Genomic DNA, 22688 nt, shown 5'->3' with positions numbered 1-22688 from the left:
TGATCCAGGCTTGTGATTCCGGATGACTCGTTGCTGAAGCGAGTCAGATAGTCGCGGAGGCTCTCGTCCTCCGCCTGCTGCAGACTCATTAGCTCTGCAGTGGTCTTCTCTCGGCGGTTGGCCGTAGAGAATTTGCTCTTGAACTTGTTGGAGAGGTCGTTCCAACCGGTTATGGAGCCTTCCTTGAGCCCTTTGGTGATCCAGGATTGGGCAACACCTTTGAGGGTCGTAGGAAAGTATTTACACCAGGTAGCCTCAGACCTCGGGTTCAGATACATGTGCCCCTCGTAAGAGGCAATGTGATCCTTAGGATCTGAGGTACCATCGTAAGTAATATGTGCCGGGATTTTGACCGTTGGCACATGCTCTTCCAGAATCCACTTCTGGAAGGGCGAGTTCGATGGAACCATGACCGCCTTCCCCTTGTACCCGGCCTCAGGGACCTCGCTCCCTCCTCTCTCAGAGGTGGAAGTGGTTTTCGTCCCCGGCTGAGACAAGGTTGGGTGGGGTCCGGTATCCTCTGGGAAGGTGAGGCGGCTATGCACACTCACCTCCCTCGAACCCAAGCGCTCGTGAACGCTTCGGCGGGCGAATTCCGGGTCCTTGGAGGGCCCCATAGAATTCTGAGCTTCGGAGTGGTCAGAGGGTTGAGGGTTCCTCCTCCTCTCCTTACTGGAGTTTCGGGTGTCCCCTCGCCACCTCTGGCCGAGCTGTCTATGTGGTGGAACTTGTCCACCATCATCCTGACCGATCCTCCTTTTCAGGTTTCTCGGCTGGTGATCATCAGGCATCTGGATTGGAGCCCCTTGAGCTTTAAGGAACTCCATGCAGATGGCCACTGCTCTGGCCACTTCCTCGGTGGAGGGTCCGGAGAGAGGAGTCTCCCGCGGATGTGACCTGGATTGCACGCTATGGCGCGGCGGGGAGTTCCTCGCACCTGAGCCACTCGGTCTCGGGGATGGCCCCGGCTGCCGAGTGTGGTGCGAGGTGTTCTCCTCCTGGAGGCTAGGACCTCTTGAGGCTTCCCTTTCCGGAGAAATGGGGGCCTCCGATTCGGAAGAGGCTTGCTCCGGGGAGGGATAAACCGGCTGGCGTTCCCTCACCGTAATCCGGCCTCCTCCCTTCTTAGCCTTCTTGGAACTCTTTCCACTCTTAGTCATGGCGACTGCCGGAGTGTTTGATGACTGACGCGAAATTTAGTAGCGTTCCCCACAGACGGCGCCAAATTGTTTCGGATGAAAACAATCGGATCTCGGAAGATCCTTTTATCTTGAGGGAACTTGGTCTCGGTCCGAACGACGCAGGAGCCGAGGGTTTCCTGCACAACAAATACACGTAAACTAGCCTCGGGGGGGACGCCGAGGAAGGCCCCTCCGATGCTTAAGTCAGTATATTAGAGAGAGAAAGCTGTGCAAGAGTTTAGTTGCTTGAGGCTTTTTTGTCTTTGTCTTCGTCTTACCAAGAATTGACCAAATTGTTGGCTTTTATACCTTGGCTAATGAAGGAGGCGGATTGGGCCCGGAAATCAGTTGGGCTGGGCCAAGCTGATTGGGCCGTTGACTGACCTTGACATGGCTTTGAGGATGTTGATTTTTGACTTTAGCATATTTGGAGAGTTGAACCTTTGCCTTGGGCTTTTAATTGGATCATTCAGTGACCAGGCCCAATTGGACTAAATTGGACCCAAACATTAAGTAATGTATAATGTTTTTTCATGGGTATATTTATATAATATATGGTTTTGTCACAACCCTCTACGGCAAGTAGGTTTATATGCATCAATAATTAATATTAAATGTATTTGTTAACTAAGATAACAACTTAGGAGTTAGGAATATCATACTAATCCTTAAAGTAAATGTAACAAATTGCAAAATATTGTTGTCATTTATATATTAATAGGGTGATTCATGTGTCAAAAATCGAACTAGACCGAATGTAGGAAAATTAAAAATTTTAAGACCGATTACCATACCGGTAATGCTAGTGTACAGGAATCAATACGATTAAAAAAAAAGTCTAAAATTCAAATGGACCGGTTTTAAACTTTTTTTTTTTATTTTTTTTACAAAAAACATTTTAATTTTTTAAAATAATAATGTGAAAATATAAACATGTTTTGCATGTACATTCCTACTTTAATAGCTAGCGTAATACTTTTATAAATAATAACTTATAATATAATTATCTTCATGATATATTCCCTCTGTTTCTAAAGTTATAACTAATTTATTGTAGACTCTTAATTCTTGGAAATTTTTTAAAAAGTGAGTAGACTGAAACATAAAGGAGGAAAAAAAAAAGAGAGAGTTGATGTAATAAAAACATGAATAAAGCACAACATAAACGTATAAATAATGTGGGGGTAAGTAGAAGTAGAATACACTCAATACAGTGGTAAAAAGATTTTGTCAAAAATAGAATGAAGTAATAGTACTAACGGGTACGGGTACCATACCCGATAACAAATTATCGGAACGGGTACCCGAATCGTTATGGTTATTGGATCGGGTACCCTAATTTTCGGAATGGTTACAAATCGGTTTTTCGAGTAGTTTTGCTCAACCCTAAAAATTTTGTCAAAAATAGAATGAAGTAATAGTACTAACGGGTACGGGTACCATACCCGATAACAAATTATCGAAACGGGTACCCGAACCGTTATGATTATTGGATCGGGTACCCTAATTTTCGGAATGGTTACAGATCGGTTGTTCGAGTAGTTTTGCTCAACCCTATTGGAAAGTGATATTTAGGAACAAAATTGATTTTTTTAAGAATTTTAATGCGTAATTTAAAGCTAACTTTAATGGATCGAGTTTAGGTTGATAAAAGAGTCACCCTATTAACATGTTAGCATATGAATAAACATCCTTTTAAAATTGGCATCCCTATTAACAACTTATGTAGCTTGACTTTTAAGAGATTTTGGATTAGACCAATTGAAGTTCAAAAGTAACCGGTTATTTTCAATCGGATTAATAAAACAACTATTGTCAATTGTCATTGCATAAATTTCAAAACTCTTGACAGATTCAGTAACATGTAACAACATAGTGTAAAGGGTAACTTTGAAAGCACCTACATGTTTTCATGGAAACGATATTTATATATAACAGAATTTATGGTAGAATGCAGATACAAGAAGAAATATGTTTACCAATTTTATTGCCTTTTCTGGAAAGTGGAAAGCATGAATATTCAGAACGGTAGCAATTGTCTGTCATGTGTCTTCGGAGGGCAAGATGCCGAAACAGCAAGAGCTACCACAAAAACAATGCAATCCTTCCGGTCTAAGCCTTACATCTCCATAGCTAAAGCTAAGTTCTTCCCCTGCATGAATATCTCTGGAAGCAAAAAAGCAAACCCGGGGCAATACAGCTCCTGAACTTCTAATCAATATTGTAGACAGATTGCCGCCATCACAAGAATGATTTATAAACCGTGCAACATTACCAATTCTTGTGGCGTCAATATTGATCCTGAAACATGCTTTTCTTGATGGAAGAAACTCCCGCACCACCAAAAGAGCAGATGAAAAACGGCGACCTTTTGCTAGTTCATCATACACTTGTTGCCGTCTCTTTGCTTCTTTAGTTGTCAGTAGTTCACCTAATATAGAGTTCAAATCAACCATCAATTAAATTTCATAATACAATCAGGATGGAACTTTACTATGTTCATTCATACACCCAACCATAGTGTCAAGATCTATAGTATGACACACGCATCATAGAAGTTTCCATCGTATCACAAGTAATTACATAGATACATTAAGTGAGAAATTAAATCTTTCTAGGATGAAGAAAAATTTTGTAGTCCACATCCCATTCCCCCCCCCCCCCTCCCAGTTCTAAAAAAGGCAAGGAAGATCGGTAGGAGAGACAATAGTATATCTGGGACGTTAAGAAAACAAAAACTTTATAGAAGAGCAACATGGCTCTTGTCTTGTAACACTCTAGTACTCTTGTCTAGCTTTTTGATGATTTAACTTCATTGGGAAGTGAACAACCCATCCGAGGAAAATACTGTTTATATTGCATAAAACTAGGTTCCATCAAGAATTCGAAAATAATGAGCCATCTAAGAAAAGAACTTCAATGCAATTCATAAAGCAGAGGTTACCAAGATGGCTCATTAGTGCCTTATGTTTTGTTTTACTAAAACTCATTGCATTCACTTTCTCACTGGCCTCCAATTCCTTCATGTTGATTTCTACCATCCCCACAATAGCCAAATGAAGAGTAAAAGGAGAAAAAAAAAGTTCTAATATGAGAAAGATAAAAGGCAAAGGAAGTTATTTGGGGATGCGAGAAACATAAATTTTGAGCAAAATCAGAACACAACACAGCCCAATAAGTAACTATTTATGGAAATATCCAGGATAGTAATGTAATGAAACAGAATATTGCCTACCTGCCAACCCACGTAATCATAGTTTAAAACATGGTATGAATTCTAAATATGCCATATTATCAACCTGCATCAGCTTTTCAATGGCCGCATTGACTGATATTAAATAAATAAAACAAGGGAACTAAAGGCTCAGTATTATTATCCTTATCTTCTCCTCAAACAATTCATAAAACAGATAATCCGGCGATGATCACTTCAAAATCATTACAGCGGCCAAAAGTGATTTTGATCTATATTCATTCTCCCCAAAGCAGCAAGGGTGGTAAAGGCTGAGGCATACTACTAGGTAACAAAGCAGCCCAGACATTATGCCAAAGCACCAAGCTGCCTAAATAAGCCAAAACTTTGGGCATAAAAGGGGAAAGAGGAAGGGGGGGGGGGGGGGGGGGGGGGGGGGGGGGGGGGGGGGGGGGAGGGCGTTAGCAACATTCACCATCAGTTAAGAAGCAGAAAGGCTAGGGGTATTTACAGACAGAATGAGCCTACAAAAAGAAAAGGTTTACAAATTATAAAATTACAGCAACTTCTAATTGGAGCAATTTTTCTTTTGCTCTTTTTCCCCATGCGACTCCAAAAGATCTATGCAGAGCAACCAAAACATGCCAACCTACATAAAGCCTAAGCACAACAGCTAACCAACAACTAAAATGACTTGGAACTTTCACAATTTATCAATAAGATATAGATAATTGTGTAAAATAAGCCAAGCTAAACCTAATTATCATCGTATCCATGATTAAGTTCATTTAGCTTTCATTTAGCTTAATAAAGTCAAGCTTAGCTGGTTGGGCCTCCTTACCAAATTCAACACCAATAAAAACTAACTTGGCTTAATGATAGGCTTGTTCAACAATCGAGCTAAAACATGCTCTCATCCATCTAAAGTTCATATATATAATTTCCTTTCAACAACTTCATATCAATCTATAATCATTAAATCTAAAGAGCTTATTTTAACTTTGTTCCAATACTAACACACAAAAAAAATCTTATGAGCCAATTTACAATCATCTATGTTCTAGCTAGGCTCATGATCAGGTTGTTTCACAAATCAAACTTTAGTAGGGTCTATCTATCAATCATAAAAAATAATTTCCCTTAATCAAGCTTTTGTTATTCTACACTCATTTGATTGAAACAAACTCATTTCTACCTTAGTCTTAATATACAAGCAAAGCTTATGAAGTGACATTCATCTACATGCTAAATTATTAACTTCAAATCAACAAGCCTTAAACAATCTTTTTATTAATGATAAAAACAAGTTTTTAATCAATCAATCAAACAAATAATTAGTCTACTGCTGTGAATAAATGAGTTAATAATGAACGTCAATGATTGATCTGCTATTAACGCTCAAACTTGTATACATATGAGGGAAAAACACACATAACAAACTTTAACTGAGTTTCATCCCCATTTGCTCAATGAGCATATTCAGTTAGTTTCCATCCATACATTTAAAGTGGTAGGACCGTAGGACCAACTATCATTTCTCAAGGTTTGGACATTTGCACTTTATTTGGATAGGAAAAAATGGAAGGAAAAGAAGAGAAGAGAAATGGAGGGGGACAAAATCTCTTGTTTGGGTAAAAGATTGGGGGAAGGAAGGGGAAGGAGAGGGAGGGATCCATTTTCCCTTTCTCTATAATAACCATAATCTCTCCAAAATTGGAGAGATTTGGAGGGAAAATGGAGCTCACCTCCCCCTCCCTTTCTTTTCCCTTCCCTTCCTCCATTTTCCCTCCCCTTCTTTTCCTTCCTTCTTTACTATCCAAACAAAGCGTTGGAGCCCAAATTCCAAACTAATCACAGTAATAATGACCCAACACCATGCCAACTACGATAATAAAACAAAAGGTCACTGTAGACAACCATTTGTGTCTCCCCAAAACAAAACCTAGTGATGAGTACCTTTCACGTTGAATCATAATCGAATGAAGTGAAAGTGTGGAAAGTCTAGTGTTGCGGATAGTTTTAAATTTCTTTTCTCTTCTCCCTGTTTTTGAAAACTTATTTTAAGAAAACAGTCAATCCAGTTTGGTTGGTCCATGATATGGGTCCAATAATAATGTAGTTGGATGAGGCTTGCCAAGAGCTTTCCAACGATATATCATAAGCCCAAGGCGCTGGTGTTGGTGCCTGGCGTCAGTTAGCCAGGGTTTGCGCCAGCTCTGTTTTTTGTGCGTCAGACTCTGTTTTGTTTATTTTATCTTTTTGGCAGATTTTCTCTATAAATAACGTATTAAAAACTCTGTTTTCATTCACCAATTCTCATCATTCACGTATTCTCACGAATATTCACCTACAATCAGTTTTCATTCAATTAATTCTCATCATTCATCTTTCTCTCTCTTTTCTAAACTTTGCTTTTACATACAAAATTCCGTATTCATTAGATCTAGAAACACCTAGCCATATTCGAAGTTGCCTTCGCCCTAGACGTGAAAGGTTTAATTTCTGAGGGTTTGGTCCCAAATCTCTATTTCAATTATTTAATTTAATTGTTTTGATTATTATTTTCCTTGAAGTTACTAACGTGTGTATTTTGTTATAAGAAAGAGGTACGAGGCATCAAAGTAAGTACTTTAATTGATTTTTATTGATATTATGATATAGACATCTTGTTTATATTGTTATCATGATATTCCTAATATCATGTCTAGGGTAATTTTAATATTAAATATGCTTATTATGATTCCTGCGATGCTTCCTATGTTCTTCCTAATATTTATGATTGTTAGTATCATGTTAGGGTTAAAGATTTGATTTTTATTGCTTAGTGACATGCTAGGGTTTGTTATTAATCTTATTAGTATCATGCCTAGGGTCTTGCTATTATTATGCTTTAATATTAACATGAACATGATAGTGATTATAATTGTTATAATTTATGATGATTATGAATATTAATATTATTATTTTGATGATGATTATTTTATTTATGATTATTATTATGGCTATTATTATTCATAATATTATTTATTATGTTGCTTGATATTTATTTTTATTGCTTGATCAAGCCTTTTATTGCATGTTTAAAGGAAATTTGTACTTGTAATCACGCTTAATAAGATATTTAATAATCTTGTTAGGGTTAATGTGATTATAATTTCAAGTGATCGCCAATAATAGTTTATTTGTGCATTAATATTCAACCAACATAGATAAAAAGGTTTAGGGCTTAACCTATTGATTGTATGTTAATTAGAAAGCGCACATGAATACAATCAGAATAAAGTAGAGGCCTATTATTAGGGCAGGTTCAATCTCTTTTAGGTTAGATTTGTACCTTCATCCCCGAACCCTTATTTGGTTCTAAACCTTATGGAGTTGACGATCTCTTGGATCGTTAAGGGGTGTAACCTTCACCCTGTGAACGGTTTACAAGTTCCTAAAACTTGTTGGCGACTCTTTTGCTCTATCTTCTTCCCTTTTGGACGTCACCGTACTTTAATGTATGATCACAGTGGGGTTCAAGCTAGGGGTTTAAAGCTTGAAATTATTCCCCACAGTGTTTGGCGACTCCACTGGGGAGGATTTCTATTTTAATTCCTGAATTTGTTTCGGCAATGATTTAGAATGAGTGGATGAGACTCGAAACGTTCTAAGTATTTCATGTGCGTAATTTTGATTAACATTATTGTCATATGCATAAAAAAGATCTCATTGGAAAGACCATCCGTAATGAGTTAAAAACATAGGATTTTACACGTAGGAAATTTGAGAAATATCTTTCACAGCTAGGACCGAAATAACACCGCGCGAAACTGGAAAATTTTATCGAGCATATGTTGAGGCATGTGGGAAGTAGCGTCAAGGGCCAGAGCTTGGCACCAGTATTTTAGTCGTAGCGCCAGACGCTAGTATTGGCGTCAGGCGCTACAGTTAAAAGCTGGCGCCAGTCTGATTGCTGGCGCCAATTTCCCCCCAATACCGAGCCAGAAATATGCGTTCTAATTTCGACCGGTTTTTCGTATTGTTTGCTCGATCCTACTTCCTGATTGAATTTTTTTCTCACTTTTCTGAAACCCATATGTGTTCTACATATGGACATAACCCTCTGGGAATTCATGCTCCATCTACCTGGTTGAACGCTCCGTGCAACAAAGGGTACATCCGAGATGTTGAATTCACCAAACCATGGAAGCGAGTTTTTTCTAAACTCGTGGTGTCCCATCCACTCGCGCCAACCCTTCACGGTTAGGCTTCCGCGCGGTGCATCCGGACAATTAACCATGGACCCTGTATTGACTAAACCATATCCCGAACTTTAGAGAACTAGAGCCATGGTTAGGTTGCAAACGCATTGCATCATATTGTGCCTACTTGACTAATTGTGCATTATTTGTTGCGCATATATATTCTATGTTTCTCTTAACCGTTTGTTTGACTTGTGTTGAAATTAAATAAATTAATGACTTAAAGAACTTTGCCTAATTAATTAATTAATTAATTTGAGTCAATAAAGTCTAATATTTTAATCGGAATTGACCTAGTACGACTTTAGGCATACCCCAATTGACTAATAACACCGAAAACAGTCCCCAATCGAAGCTCCAATATTGGCGCCAAGGTCTGAGCTGTAGCGCCACACTATGGAGTGTAGCGCCTGACGACAGCTCTGTCATCTAGCGCCAAGCTCCACGGTGCAACGCCAATCCTGTCGTCTGGCCGACAGTTTGGATTATTGGTCGAGTCATCACCTAGAGTCTAATTTATCAGTTTACTAACTAATTCGGTTAAGTTTTGCTGTCAATAGTACTTATTTGAGTCGATGATCGAGTTTAGGCACTAAGTCCCATGGTCTTACACAAGAGTCCAAGCATGTCACTTACACTCAACGCACACACCAATACACATACTTTGACCATGTTTAAGAGAGTCTTGTATGCGCGTTTTTTCTGTCTTTTTTTTAAGGGGGTAAGTCGGATATTAATCCTCCAATAAAAAAAAACTGTACTTAGTTCCCTAAAAATATATACATTATTTTGCCAAAAATATGCACCCTTTTTTTTTCTATTTTCCTCCTTAAAATAAACCGTAAAGTCAAGTTGATTCGAGTCAAGTAATTAAAACGCAAAATGGTTTAATTTACAGCGCGTGGTCAAGAAAGGAAGGACGGTTAATCAAAGACAACCTTTTCGTACAAGTCCAACTTTTCGACAAACCTATAGCTCGTAAGAGGAAAGCTAAGACTATAATGGCAACACAAGAAGAAGTCAATGATCTTAAGAACCAACTGGCTACCGTGACTGAGACACTGAAGCTTCTCGCACTCAAGATCGATGATCCCGTGAAGCAACAACACATGGACCTCATGCAAGAGAGTCTAAGCAAGTTGTCTAGCGACTACAAGTTTCAAGAGCTTACATCACAAGGGGTCTCGGTGGACAAAGAACTTCTTCCGCAGAAGTTCAACGCCAACGACATCCCAAAATTCAGAGCAACTGACAACCCCTACTTTCATTTAAGAGCATTCGAAACAATAATGAGTATTAAGGGTATTGATAAGAAGGTTTTCCCCTCTCTGTTCTCACTATCTCTCGAGACCGTTTGCCAACAATGGTTCTTTTCTCTCGAGAAAGAAAGACCTCTACCTGGGAGTCCATAGCAAATGCTTTCGTTGATAGGTACAAGTGCAACATTCAAGTCGAGACTGACCATAGGGAACTTGAAATCCTCAAGCAGAAAGAGAATGAAGGCTTCACCTCTTTCTTTAACAAATGGAGGGAAACCTCAGCTAAGATGATTGAGGTGCCAAGTGAAAAAGAGTCTGTGAGGCTGTTCATCAAAAATCTTCAAGAAAAATATTCCAAGCATCTCAAATATCAAAACAATCTCCATACCTTCAAGGCCGTTTATGACATTGGGATCAATATTGAAGACGACTTGGCTAAGTTAAAAGCTGCCAACAATAACTCTAACAGTGGCTGGAAAGGAAAGAAGAACGACAATCCTTCTTCTTCCAAAACCGCCCACTCAAACAACGTTAGCACTTTTAATTTAGGAGAAGTCCTTACTATGAACAATCAAGGACAGAAGAAACCATTCAGAAGGAACTTCACTCCTATTGGCATGAGTTATGACACCGCATTTGATCGATTAAATGCAAAAGGTCTTATAACTCCTATTGGACCATTTGGGGACCCACTAGTCGAGAAGAGGTCGGTTAATTGGAACCCCAATGCACACTGCAAGTATCACCAAGGTAGGGGTCATCTCACCGAAAATTGTTGGAAGCTTAAGGAAGCCATCCAAGACTTAATCGACAACAACAAGCTGTCGTTGCCCCCTGCCAGTAAGAAGCCGAGCATTGACAATGCACCTCTCGCTCATACCCTGGCTATCTCTGATGAGGAAAACGAGGTTGGCCCCTCATCTCTCATTAGACCCGTCAAAGAAATCCATGCCACAGAAAAGGAAGAGGAAATCTTTTTCGATGTCAAGGATAACCTTCCAGAACTGGCAAATAAGGAAGATATACAACTGCTCACACTGTCTATGATGGAGGTATCGCATCTACTACGTGAAGCTCTCAAGGCTATAAAGGAATCCCAAAAGAAATGTGATGAGGTTCCACTTCCGAAAAATGAACCTAAAAGGGAATTCACACTAGTAAGAACGACTTATGAGGCAAAGCATTTTCCCTTACAAGTCACTGAAAAACCCAAGAAGAGCAATAGAATCTACACTCCAATTGGGATCCCATATGCACAAATGTTCGAAATGCTCTCCGAGAGTGGCGAGGTCAAACCTCTTGAACCGAGACCATTCGAATCGTTGAAAAGAACGGATAGATATTACTGTCAGTATCATCAATCAGGGGGTCACACTATAGAAAACTGTTTCAAATTCAGGGATTTGGTTCAGAAAATGATTGATGAAAAGAAACTAATCCAAGTTCAACAAGAAGAGTATGCAACAATTAATGGAGTTTAGGACAGTGATGAAGAAGATGTCTATCTAAAGGACGTAGTAGGACCTACACCTTCTGTGTCATACACCACAGATGACATTTGGGCTGAAGAAGACTCATCGATAGACGTCCTCACAAGATCCGGGAGAATGCAACCTCCCGTTTCAACACAACCTATGCCCACCACGCAACAAGTTCCCATACCTATCATTGAAGATAATGATATTGTTAAGCAGTTTAAGAAGACAAAGGTTGAGATGAATGTATGGAAACTTCTGGCCACATCTCGAGAACATAGGTTAGCTGTAATGAATGCCTTGGACAAAATAGAGATAGATTCTGACACTACTCTTGAGAGATTAGCCAACTTCCTCACAAGTGACCTTCCCAGTCCGATTAATTTGATCACTTTTTCTGACAAAGATTTACCCCCAGAAGGTGACAAACATTACAAGGCATTAAACCTCACAGTAGTTTGCAAGAGGATGAATGTTCCCATGACTCTTGTAGACAATGGATCGGCCATCAACGTCTGTCCACTTAGAACTGCGAGGATGCTCGGCATAAGGGACGAAAATTTAACTCCGTCTACACAAGGAATAAGGGCCTACGACAACACTCGTCGTCAAGATCTTGGCAAGATTACCCTAAATGAAACGGCAGGAGCAATAGAACATGCTACTACTTTCCGAGTAGTAGATATTAAAGCTTCATTCAACTTGTTGTTGGGACGCCCTTGGCTTCATGATCTAAAGGTCGTCCCTTCATCTCTCCACCAACAAGTAAAAGCTATAGTTGGGGGAATTCCAATCACCATCGATGCTTCGCTTATGAGGATCAAATCTATAGAGAATCCAATTATTAATGTGGAGCACGATGAGAACGATGAAGATTTATGGGGCTTTAACGAAGAAGTCTCCTTAATCCAGGAGGATGAAAGGACCCCTCTTTGCCATGACCCCCATTCCAACATGATTGTCAATGCCATGCTGAAGAAACAAGGACATTTTCCTGGGATGACCCTAGGAAAGAAGAAAGGAATGGCAAAACCTCTGGAGGCCTCCCTAAGTTAGACACTTTCGGACTTGGTTTCGAACCGACTCGGAAAGATCTCAAGCGAGCCCAGGAAAAGTCAAAAGCACGTAGGGATGCTCGCATCCAAAAGAAAGCAATTCCAATGGATCAGTACCCTCTTACGCTTAATGGTCAGTTTATAAAAGAAGGAGAGGACTATCCATGCCATGAATTTCCTGAGCCATTTGTTGTAAACGGCATAAGACAACTGGGATTCGAGATTTTCTTGGATTGCTATTTCACTGATGAAATCCCAACTCCTATCTACAAGGAGAAAGCACCCCCATGCTTTGACTTTAACGTCATGGGATTATTGTTTGGGCGAGAAAAGAATGAGCCAACTTATAAAGAGGATAATTCCTCGCTCGTTCAAACAGTCCTACAAAGCGAAAGCTTTGATCCCTCGAAGTTAATCACTCCAGCTAAAGGATCCCTACATGGATGGCGCAAGACTATCAAGGTGACTACTCCAAGCGGAAGGAAGATATCCATCACGACAGGGCAAGGACCGATGTTTCTTCCTCCTCACGAAGCAATTGGGAGTATACTTCTCAATATCGTCCGGAGGGCTAATTAATTCTAGCCTTTTCATTAGCCACATCTGTAAAAAAAAAAAAAAAATTGCAATGCAATTAAATTATTATTACAATACAAAAATATATTTTTTGATTTCTGTAATTAAAAATATTATTTTTCTACCTGTAATAAAATTGGAGAGCCGCGAAAAGGTGCTTTTGGGTTCCTTTTCAGTTCATCAAGACTAATCATAGTCTCTCCGACTATCAATGGCATTGGATTTCTCCCTAATTCAATTTGTTCTAGGCTTACTCGTCTGGTGGCGAGGAATCGACCGCTCTACGAATCGCTCGCCTCGGGAGCCGGAGGAACCTCAGTCGGCCCATATGTCCCCCGGTAATGGATGGACATACGGGGTGGCACGAACTCAGCAGCACCATCCTGATAAAGCAAAAAGTCAGTAAAACATTACTTGGGGGCTACTTAATGGAAAGTAAAAGCTGAAAAATCTTACCCTCACATCCTCAGCCGGTACGGGGGCTGGAGCTAACAACGGCAGTAGTTCCTCAGCATAGCACTGCCAGGAATCGCGTAGGACCGCCAAGGAGTCCAGCTCCCTCGGACATGCTCAATAATCGCGCATCGTCGAACATGTGACGTGGTGGAGCACCAGGAACGACGAAGGCATCAAAGGAATGTTGTCCAGCAACCCTCTCTCCTAAGTACACGATCGCCCCATAAGTCCCAAGAAAATAACGACGCTCAGCAGAATACTGTGCGGCTAACCAAGGGATTGTCCAGCCACCCCACGGCCGGTACACCACCTCGGGCCTCTACAAAGAACATCAATCAGGCGAGAGTGTACCTAAAGCATCGTGAAAAAGCAAATAAATAATAAAAAGTCGTACCGCGATGATCCAGTTCCGGACATGTGTGGTAGACATATCCACATGGCGGACGCCCTAAGAAGCGCTCATTGGGAATCCGCGCGGCGATGGTCTCGCCGGCGCAGCAGAGGGGAAGTGCTCGTAGAACCAGATCTGCAAGGAGTAAAAAGTGTGAGTATGTGCTAGCTAATATGTAGAGCTAAACTTTATAGGGAATAATGTTTATCTCTAGGACCTTCCAAAAGGCAGACAAAGCAACATTCGTCCCAAAGGACCGGTGTCGACACGAGTCCCTCAGTGCACGAACAAAGTCAGCATAGGTTAAGCTGGCTCAATCATAAGTCCCGATCCGATGAAGATCGCGGACAACATGAAGGTAGTAAAGCAACGCCCTACTACCCTTGTCAGGAGAGAACGTCCCTGACAACAACATCAGTGCAAAAATGCGCACCTGCTGCTCTAGGGTGGTCGCACATCATCGAAAGCCGCTGCCAGTGTCGAGCGGCGAATTCCCCTAGCACTAAACTGAGTCGTCTCGACCTCAGCTTGGGCGGCCCGAATAGCGATCGGCCCCAACAGCTCCTCGACCTCCGCAGAAAAGACGTCGATTCCACTGTCAAACGGCAGTGGCATAGAGTTGAACTCCAGTCCTGTAATGAGACTGAAGTCCGTAGGGGTGACCATCATCTCGCCCCAAGGGAAGTGGAAAGTGTTGGTGGTGTCCCAGAAGAACTCCACCAAAGCGCGCACTATATGGTGACCCCCACTAGAGGCGACCATAGCCTCGGAAGTCTTGAACAGGGTAGCCAGTCCGCAAGACTCCCATAGGAGTCTCGTCTCCCGATCCCTGGCGATGTACACCTTGTACAAATCGCCCAAACCATCACAGCCGGAACCGTGATAGCGCGTCCTCCCGACCATGATGCCTCGTCTCACCCTCTCAGAAATGTGGTGGACGGGGGCGAAGAACAGGGTCCGCTCATCCCACTCGGGAAGTCGACCAAGCGAAGTGGAAGGTGTGACGTCATCCTCTACGGGCTCATGTTCCCATCGGGTGTTTCGGGACCGTGAACCCGAGCCTCGCTGTCTAGCCATGCTACATTGTTCAAAGTCATCATAAATTAAGGTTCTATAGTATCTAAGGTTCGCCTAGCTGCATGATACTATGTTCGCAAAAAAACAGAGTACGTAGTACTAAAACAGAGCACAAATTCAAATTGAGCATAACGGCATTTTTTCAAGCAAACACACAATTTCTTGCAACACTATAGTAATTATTGTAACAAATTGGACAAGAATTGCTAGCAAAAACACCAAGAACAAGTCGCATTGTTCTTCACGACCTTAGGAGGTCCAACAATGGCAAATTGCTCATTTCTTCACCAAATTGAGTCAAACAAGTCTCAAATTACTCCCAAGGCAATATATAAACATAATCAAGCAATTTCATGGCATAAAACGTGATAAACAAAGCGAATTGAGCATTTTTAAATTCGAATTTACATGAAATTCGTGAATAAACATGCCAAAAATTCATAAAAAATGATGTGAGTTTGAAGAAAACTTACACAGATCGGGAAAGTAGATGAATAGAGCTTTGATTTGCAACAAATTTGAGTGAATTCGGTTGAGAAACGAACAAGAACTGAGCAATTGAAGTTCTACGGTTTTTCGAGCAGTTTCGTGACGAGCAAGCAGCAAAATGAAGAAGAAAGGGGTATTTAAGGAAATCCCCGTGCTAGCGCCAAGCCCTGGCGTCAAAAATTAGGCTTGGCGCTATCTCAACGCCTGGCGCTAAAGCTAATTGTGTGGCGGTGAGGTTGTTCTACCTTTCTGCAGCACATTTTTGGGTTCCTTGGTACGCCAGTTAGCCCCTCTAAGCAATTTGACATGATTTAGCAATCGGCTTGATTACATAAAGTGATCGACCTGATAAAAAATCGTCTCACTTAGCTTAAAGCGCCTAAGCATTGGTTCATTAACTAACAAAAAGCACTGGTGTATAGGTTCAAAAGCGAAAAAAAAGCACCGACATAATGGTTCATTCGCAAAAGGCGCCGACATATAGGTTCAAAGCAGCAGAAGCACTGACATACTGGCATAGCGGAAGCAAAGTTCAAGCGAACTTTTAAAGATCGACAAGCGTGGGTCTTCGGTAATTTCCTTAGGAAGATTATCGCATCAAATGAGGATGACTTCAAGCGAGGATATCTTCGACGGCATTCCCTAGCTTGCGGAGAGTTGTCACAAACAACTAAAGGTAATTTCAGGCGAAGTTGTCTTCGATCGTGTTCCCTTAGGCATGCAAGATGGTCATAATGCGGAAGGAGATTGTTTCGAAAGAAATAATCTTCGATATTATTCCCTTGGACGTGGAATATTATCAATGCGGATGAGGATTGTTTCAAGAGAAATAATCTTCGATGGTATTCCCTTGGACGTGGAATATTATCAAAGCGAAGGAGGATTGTTTCAGGCGAAGCAATCTTCCGAATTGGAAGCAGTTACAGGCGTAGCAGTTTTCAAGCGGGATGGCATTCTCTAGCTTGCAGGAGGTCATAAAAAAAATCAGCAAAGCGGCAGCAAATTGGTTACTTTTCAGAGACGTGTGCTCGGCGGTGCAAGATACGCGTTTCTTAACTCTTTTATCTGTTTAACTAACGCTAGTTTTGCAGGTATCGGTGTTACAAGAGTGATTTTGGATCGCAGCACGTTATGAATCATTCTCCGTCCCTATCGATACTTTGACTTTTGTTTTCGAAACTTATATTTCTCCAAACTCAGCAAAAGTACGGGCTTCAGTAGACACCCATTTGTGTCTCCCCAAAACCAAATCCAGTGATGAGTATCTTTCACGTTGACTCATAATCGAATGAAGTGAAAGTGTGGAAAGTCTAGTGTTGCGGATAGTTTTTAATTTTTTTTTCTCTTCTCCCTGTTTTTGAAAACTTATTTTAAGAAAACAGCCAATCCAGTTTGGTTGGTCCATGATATGGGTCGAATAAGAATGTAGTTGGATGAGGCTTGCCAAGAGCTTTCCAACGATATATTATAAGCCCAATTCCGATGAATATTGAGGAAGTTATGGCCAATTTACTAAACTTGGCCGGTTTGAGCTTTATATGCGGCCCAATGATCTAGGGGAGGGCCTAATGTGATTTATCATTCCTAATGCAATTAGGAATGGTTTTAGTTTTCTAGATTCTTCTAGAAGATTCTTTTCATTTCTAATTCAATTAGCATTGATAAATTGACTTTTGTTGACTTTTCAGAGTTTTAATTAAAATCAAATAGCATTTTCGAGGAAATTATATGATTTTATCCTCCAGTACGGCAAACTTATCTGATTTTCGAAAACACGTTAAAAAAGGCTTGGCGCCTGACTCCGCGCCTGGCGCTGGTGTTGGTGTCGGCGCCAGTTAGCAAGGGTTTTGCGCCAGCTCTGTTTTTTGTGCGTCAGACTCTGTTTTGTTAATTTTATCTTTTTGGCTGATTTTCTCTATAAATAACGTATTAAAAACTCCGTTTTCATTCACCAATTCTCATCATTCACGTATTCTCACGAATATTCACCTACAATCAGTTTTCATTCAATTAATTCTCATCATTCATCTTTCTCTCTCTTTTCTAAACTTTGCTTTTACATACAAAATTTCGCATTCATTAGATCTAGAAACACCTGGCCATATTCGAAGTTGCCTTCGCCCTAAACGTGAAAGGTTTAATTTCTGAGGGTTTGGTCCCAAATCTCTATTTCAACTATTTAATTTAATTGTTTCATTATTATTTTTCTTGAAGTTACTAACGTGTGTATTTTGTTATTAGAAAAAGGTACGAGGAATCAAAGTAAGTACTTTAATTGATTTTTATTGATATTATGATGTAGACATCATGTTTATATTGTTATTATGATATTTTTAGTATCATGTCTAGGGTAATTTTTTAATATTAAATATGCTTATTATGATTCCTGCGATGCTTTCTATGTTCTTCCTCATATTTATGATTGTTAGTATCATGTTAGGGTTAAAGATTTGATTTTTATTGCTTAGTGACATGCTAGGGTTTGTTATTAATCTTGTTAGTATCATGCCTAGGGTCTTGCTATTATTATGCTTTAATATTAACATGAACATGATAGTGATTATAATTGTTATAATTTATGACTAGTATCGTGCCCCGTGCGATGCCCGGGTTATTTATTAAATTTTAAGATAAATTTTTATTCTATATATATCAAAGTAATGCCTAATAATATTAGTGAAAATGTTTGATTTAATACATAAAAAAAAATTAAAAATTAGCAAAAAATAAATTAAATTAAATAAATGTTCAAATCTTTTTGGGTAGATTCGAACCCAAAACTTTAGGCAAGGGTTGAACAGTTTTGACTCGTAACCTGAAGTGACTCAATCCGAAATTACTCATGACCCGACCCTAATTGACATGTCTACATAGTTATAAAATCTATTAGCTTAGATTGCGAACTATATTATTTTAATCGGTTAGTATATATTATAAATGTATGTTTTACTCCTTGAAGTACTTCCTTCGCTCCAAAAAATATTATGATATAAAAAAGTAAATTTATATGATAATTTTTTAGAATTATAATCTAATAATTTTTTTGAATAAAATATAATTCTATCCAAATAGAATTCTAAACTATTTTTTTATCTTCTGAATTCTATTTAAATCTATCCAACGTGGTGCGACACTCAAATTTTATTTTATTGAAAATAAAACTCTAAATTAACAATTTTATTCTAAAATTCTATCCAAATTTGATTCAAAATAAAATTCTAAACTAACTTTTTTAATCTTATGAAGTGTATTTAAATCTATCCAACGTGACGCGCACTTGGCGAAAAGTTAGAATGCCAAGTATCGCTGTCTCGTGACCTGGCTTAAAGTTTAGCTTTATATATTAGTTATATGATGATCATGAATATTAATATTATTATTTTGATGATGATTATTTTATTTATGATTATTATTATGGCTATTATTATTCATAATATTATTTATTATGTTGCTTGATATTTATTTTTATTGCTTGATCACGCCTTTTATTGCATGTTTAAAGGAAATTTGTACTTGTAATCACGCTTAATAAGATATTTAATAATCTTGTTAAAGTTAATGTGATTATAATTTCAAGTGATCGCCAATAATAGTTTATTTGTGCATTAATATTCAACCAACATAGATAAACAGATTTAGGGCTTAACCTATTGATTGTATGTTAATTAAAAAACGCACATGAATACGATCAGAATAAAGTAGAGGCCTATTATTAGGGCAGGTTCAATCTCTTTTAGGTTGGATTTGTACTTTCATCCCCGAACCCTTATTTGGTTCTAGACCTTATGGAGTTGACGATCTCTTGGATCATTAAGGGGTGTAACCTTCACCCTGTGAACGGTTTACAAGTTCCTAAAACTTGTTGGCGACTCTTTTTCTCTATCTTCTTCCCTTTTGGACGCCACCGTAGTTTAGTGTATGATCACAGTGGGGTTCAAGCTAGGGGTTTAAAGCTTGAAATTATTCCCTACAGTCACTTTTTTAAAATGCTAACTTATTTAAACTACAATGCAATTGTACACACTACCTTATTTTTTAAATACTCCTGAAAGTTTAGTTGTTTCAAAATGCAAATAAAAGCTAATTTGGGAAATGCCACCATCATTGGAGATGGAAAGTACCCAAGAGATTCAAAACAATCTTTAACGCATCACCATACCCTCTCTAAGCTAACCATCAACTAAACATAAGCAAATAATCTTAGATTGGTTTGAGAGAATATGGCACCAAGTAGTTTTGTTAAAAGAACCCAGAGACTCTTCCTTGCTGAGAACGATGGAGGGTACATCAGGTGGTTTTAACTGAGACTTACAGTTTGTTTGGATAAAGAAAGGGGAAGGAAAAGGAGGGAAAGGGAGGGGAGGAAAAGGGAAGGGAGGGAAGGATGGTGAGTTTTCCTTCCAAATCTCTCCATTGTTAGAGGGATCAATTTCCTACAATTTAATCATTCCATTTCTCTCCCCTCTAATTCCCTCCCTTCCTCATTTGCTATCCAAATGAAAGATACTCCATCCCTCCATTTCTCTTCCCTTCCTTTCCCTCCATTTCCTTCAATCCAAACACACCGTTAATGTCAATGGTAAGGGAAATGAGTATGGAAACTTATTTAGTCATTCTATTCATTTATCTTCCTTCTGCGAGAGTGTCTACTCTCTGGCAACTCAAACATCATTAGTATTCTCCAATGTGAGAAATTAACAGCATAACTTATACAACTTGTTATCATTTTCTGAATCTTTCTCTCCTTTTCTCCCTCTATATTTTAAATTGTGTCACAATGATACAACATACTTGATACGACATAATCTCTCCTAGTCTCCTCAATAGACGGTAATGCATATAGTAAACCAAACAATGCTGTACTATCACAGACTGACAGCACACTGATTTCTCAACAGCTGGTATTTTACAGAAGCTTTTGTTCTACACTTATAAATGCTTCTTGATAAATAATTAAATATAGAACTCACACTATACTGAAGTTCAAACATCACACCATCAATTCTCGACGCAACCCAGAATTTCATTAAAAATTAATTCTCATTTAACACAGTAACTTCAAAATACAAAGCACACCAACTAAATTAATCACAACAAAATTATTCAAAACACGGGAAATTTGATGCTATCAAAAATTGCCGCCAAAATGAATTACCTGCATATTCACAGACAAACTTTCCCTCAGGAATGAGCTGAGCAGCAAACAAACCCCAACCCTTATTCTCAACCCTAACAATCTTCAACTCAACATTAAGACCCTTTTGACTCACCCGATTCCCACAACTCAATTCACAATCACAACTCGTTCCGCACTCGGTCCTCATCTCACCACCCCACAACACAGCACAAGAGCAATCCCCATCACAAATCTCACCACAATCACACCCAACAGAGTCAGAAACTCCCATACAAGAATCAAAATTGAAATGGGTATTATAATTAGGGTTAGGGTTTACATTACTTCCCCAAAATTGACGAGCAAAACTGGGGGAAGAGGTAAGGTAAGTGGGGGTGTAGAGGAAGAAAGTGTAGGGGTGAGAATCGACGGAGTTGATGAAAGGAATGGGAAGGGGTTCGAATGATCTGGAAGCGTCGGAGGATCGGACGGTGGTGATGAGTTTGGAGAGGTGGGATAGGGTGTGGCAGGTGCAGGATATGGAAGCGAGTTCTTGAGGTGTTAGCCATGGAAGTATGAGCTCTGAAATTGATAGGAAGGGAGATGGTGGTATTGGTGTGTGTTGGGCGTGGCGCTTTGAAGTAGGCGCGCTCATTGCTACGTGAATGAATACAGAAAATATGGAAAGGGGATGTAATATACTCCCTCTAGATAAATTCTCTTCTTCATAAATATTTAACCATCTATTGTTGTCAAAATTGAAAATACCATCTCAATTTTATTATATTTTTTAAATTTTACCACCTAGTTTTTTCCAAAAGTTTTTAAAATCCCACCACTTTGAGACCCACAAATTCGTTTTCTCTCTCTTTCTCTCGATTTCCCCTGTTCTTCTTCCCTCTTTCAATTTCATCTCTGAAATTTGTTGTCATTTACAAAAATTTGCGCAAATTAGGTTATAATTTATACAGTCTAACCTAAAACGAAGTGAATTGATTAGATTAATTAGGGTTTAGGTAATTAATTTGAAGGTTTTGCTAAATTGGACAAATTAGGGTTTATGAAGTTAAAATTAAATGAATAATTGGACAATTAAACAAGTAATTACCACGAAAACACAATTCAACATGCAATTGGACGAAAACACTAACATTGTAGTGGTGATTAATCATTTCGATGATCATGTTCATATACAAAAAAAAAATAAAAAAAAAATAAAAATACAGCATTACAGCACAAAGAAAATGAGAGAGAGTGAAAAATGAGTGTTGAATGTTAGGGTTTAACAATAAATTTGGGTGGGTGAGAGTACAATAATGGGTATTGAAGAAGAGAGAGATGAAATTGAAATAGGGGACTTGAGGAATAGGGGAAATCGAGGGATAGATATGAATTTTTACTAAGCTACATGTACGGATTGATGTGTGCAAGTCAAACAAGTCCTTGTATGAAATTTTCTAATGCACTCAAGAATCTTAGTGCTCAAATTTTTTCGAGAACCTCCTAGTTTTAGAATGATGCAAAGGAAATTTGTCTGAAGATAATTCTTTTCTGATAAAGTAGCTTATTGAAGGCTTATTTAGTTATTTGTTATTTCTGCAATGTACTGAAGGCTTATTTGATACTTTTTTTTAGAGAAAAACACCAATGCCTTTTTTATTTTGCACTCCCTAAATCCCTCATGAGTCGTTTACTATGTTACTTGATTTTGAAGTTACTTGGTGACTTGATGCACTTTATTCATGGTAGAGTATTATTAGAGAACTTTGCTTGATGTAGTTTAGAATTTGAAAGAATATCATATAGGTTTTACTATATACTGTTATTGTAATCTCTCTTCACTTACAGGCAACATAAGTAGCTTTAGTTTAGAAGAGAGATGTTGTAACTTGCTTGGCTAACTGACCTTAGATATGGACCTGTAAATCTGTAAAGTCAATCAGGTATAGTTCAACGCCTTTTGGAACAGAGGTGGATTTAGCTGAGCCGTCAGTTGGTGGTGAAGTAACAAACTTATTTGAGCTAGTTGGCAGTGATGAATCTGGTCTGACTCGATTATTACAACATCCTGGTTTTGAAGTATCCAACTGACTACAGACAAGCGTATTCTAACTCAACTATAATAGATCCTCTCTTCGAAGCTTGAGAAGAACCAATGCATAAGCGCTACCATCAT

At 39.1% G+C, this 22688-nt stretch overlaps 1 protein-coding gene across 2 annotated transcripts in view; it reads right to left on the bottom strand.

Moving 5' to 3' along the window:
• Positions 1 to 21263, bottom strand: part of LOC110721162 (histone-lysine N-methyltransferase SUVR3-like) — a 32013-nt gene extending 10750 nt beyond the window's left edge. The window contains exons 1-2 of one of the 2 annotated variants that reach the window (XR_002511398.1): positions 20552 to 21263; positions 3161 to 3612 (exon numbers count right to left, since the gene is read on the bottom strand). Coding sequence is in view for 1 of the 2 variants with exons in the window: in XM_021900292.1 (XP_021755984.1) it covers positions 3224 to 3612; positions 20552 to 21167 (1005 nt within the window). In the remaining variant the exon portion in view is untranslated. Of the gene's footprint in view, positions 1 to 2978; positions 3613 to 20551 lie in introns of those variants that run through there. The other variant, XM_021900292.1, reaches the window with a different exon arrangement.
• Between the last annotated feature and the right edge of the window lie 1425 nt (positions 21264 to 22688).

The sequence above is a fragment of the Chenopodium quinoa genome, unplaced genomic scaffold (assembly GCF_001683475.1).
Source record: "Chenopodium quinoa cultivar QQ74 unplaced genomic scaffold, ASM168347v1, whole genome shotgun sequence".
Lineage (NCBI taxonomy): Eukaryota > Viridiplantae > Streptophyta > Magnoliopsida > Caryophyllales > Amaranthaceae > Chenopodium > Chenopodium quinoa.
The sequence above is the reverse complement of the archived record's forward strand: the minus strand, read 5'-3'. Positions and strand labels throughout refer to the sequence as shown.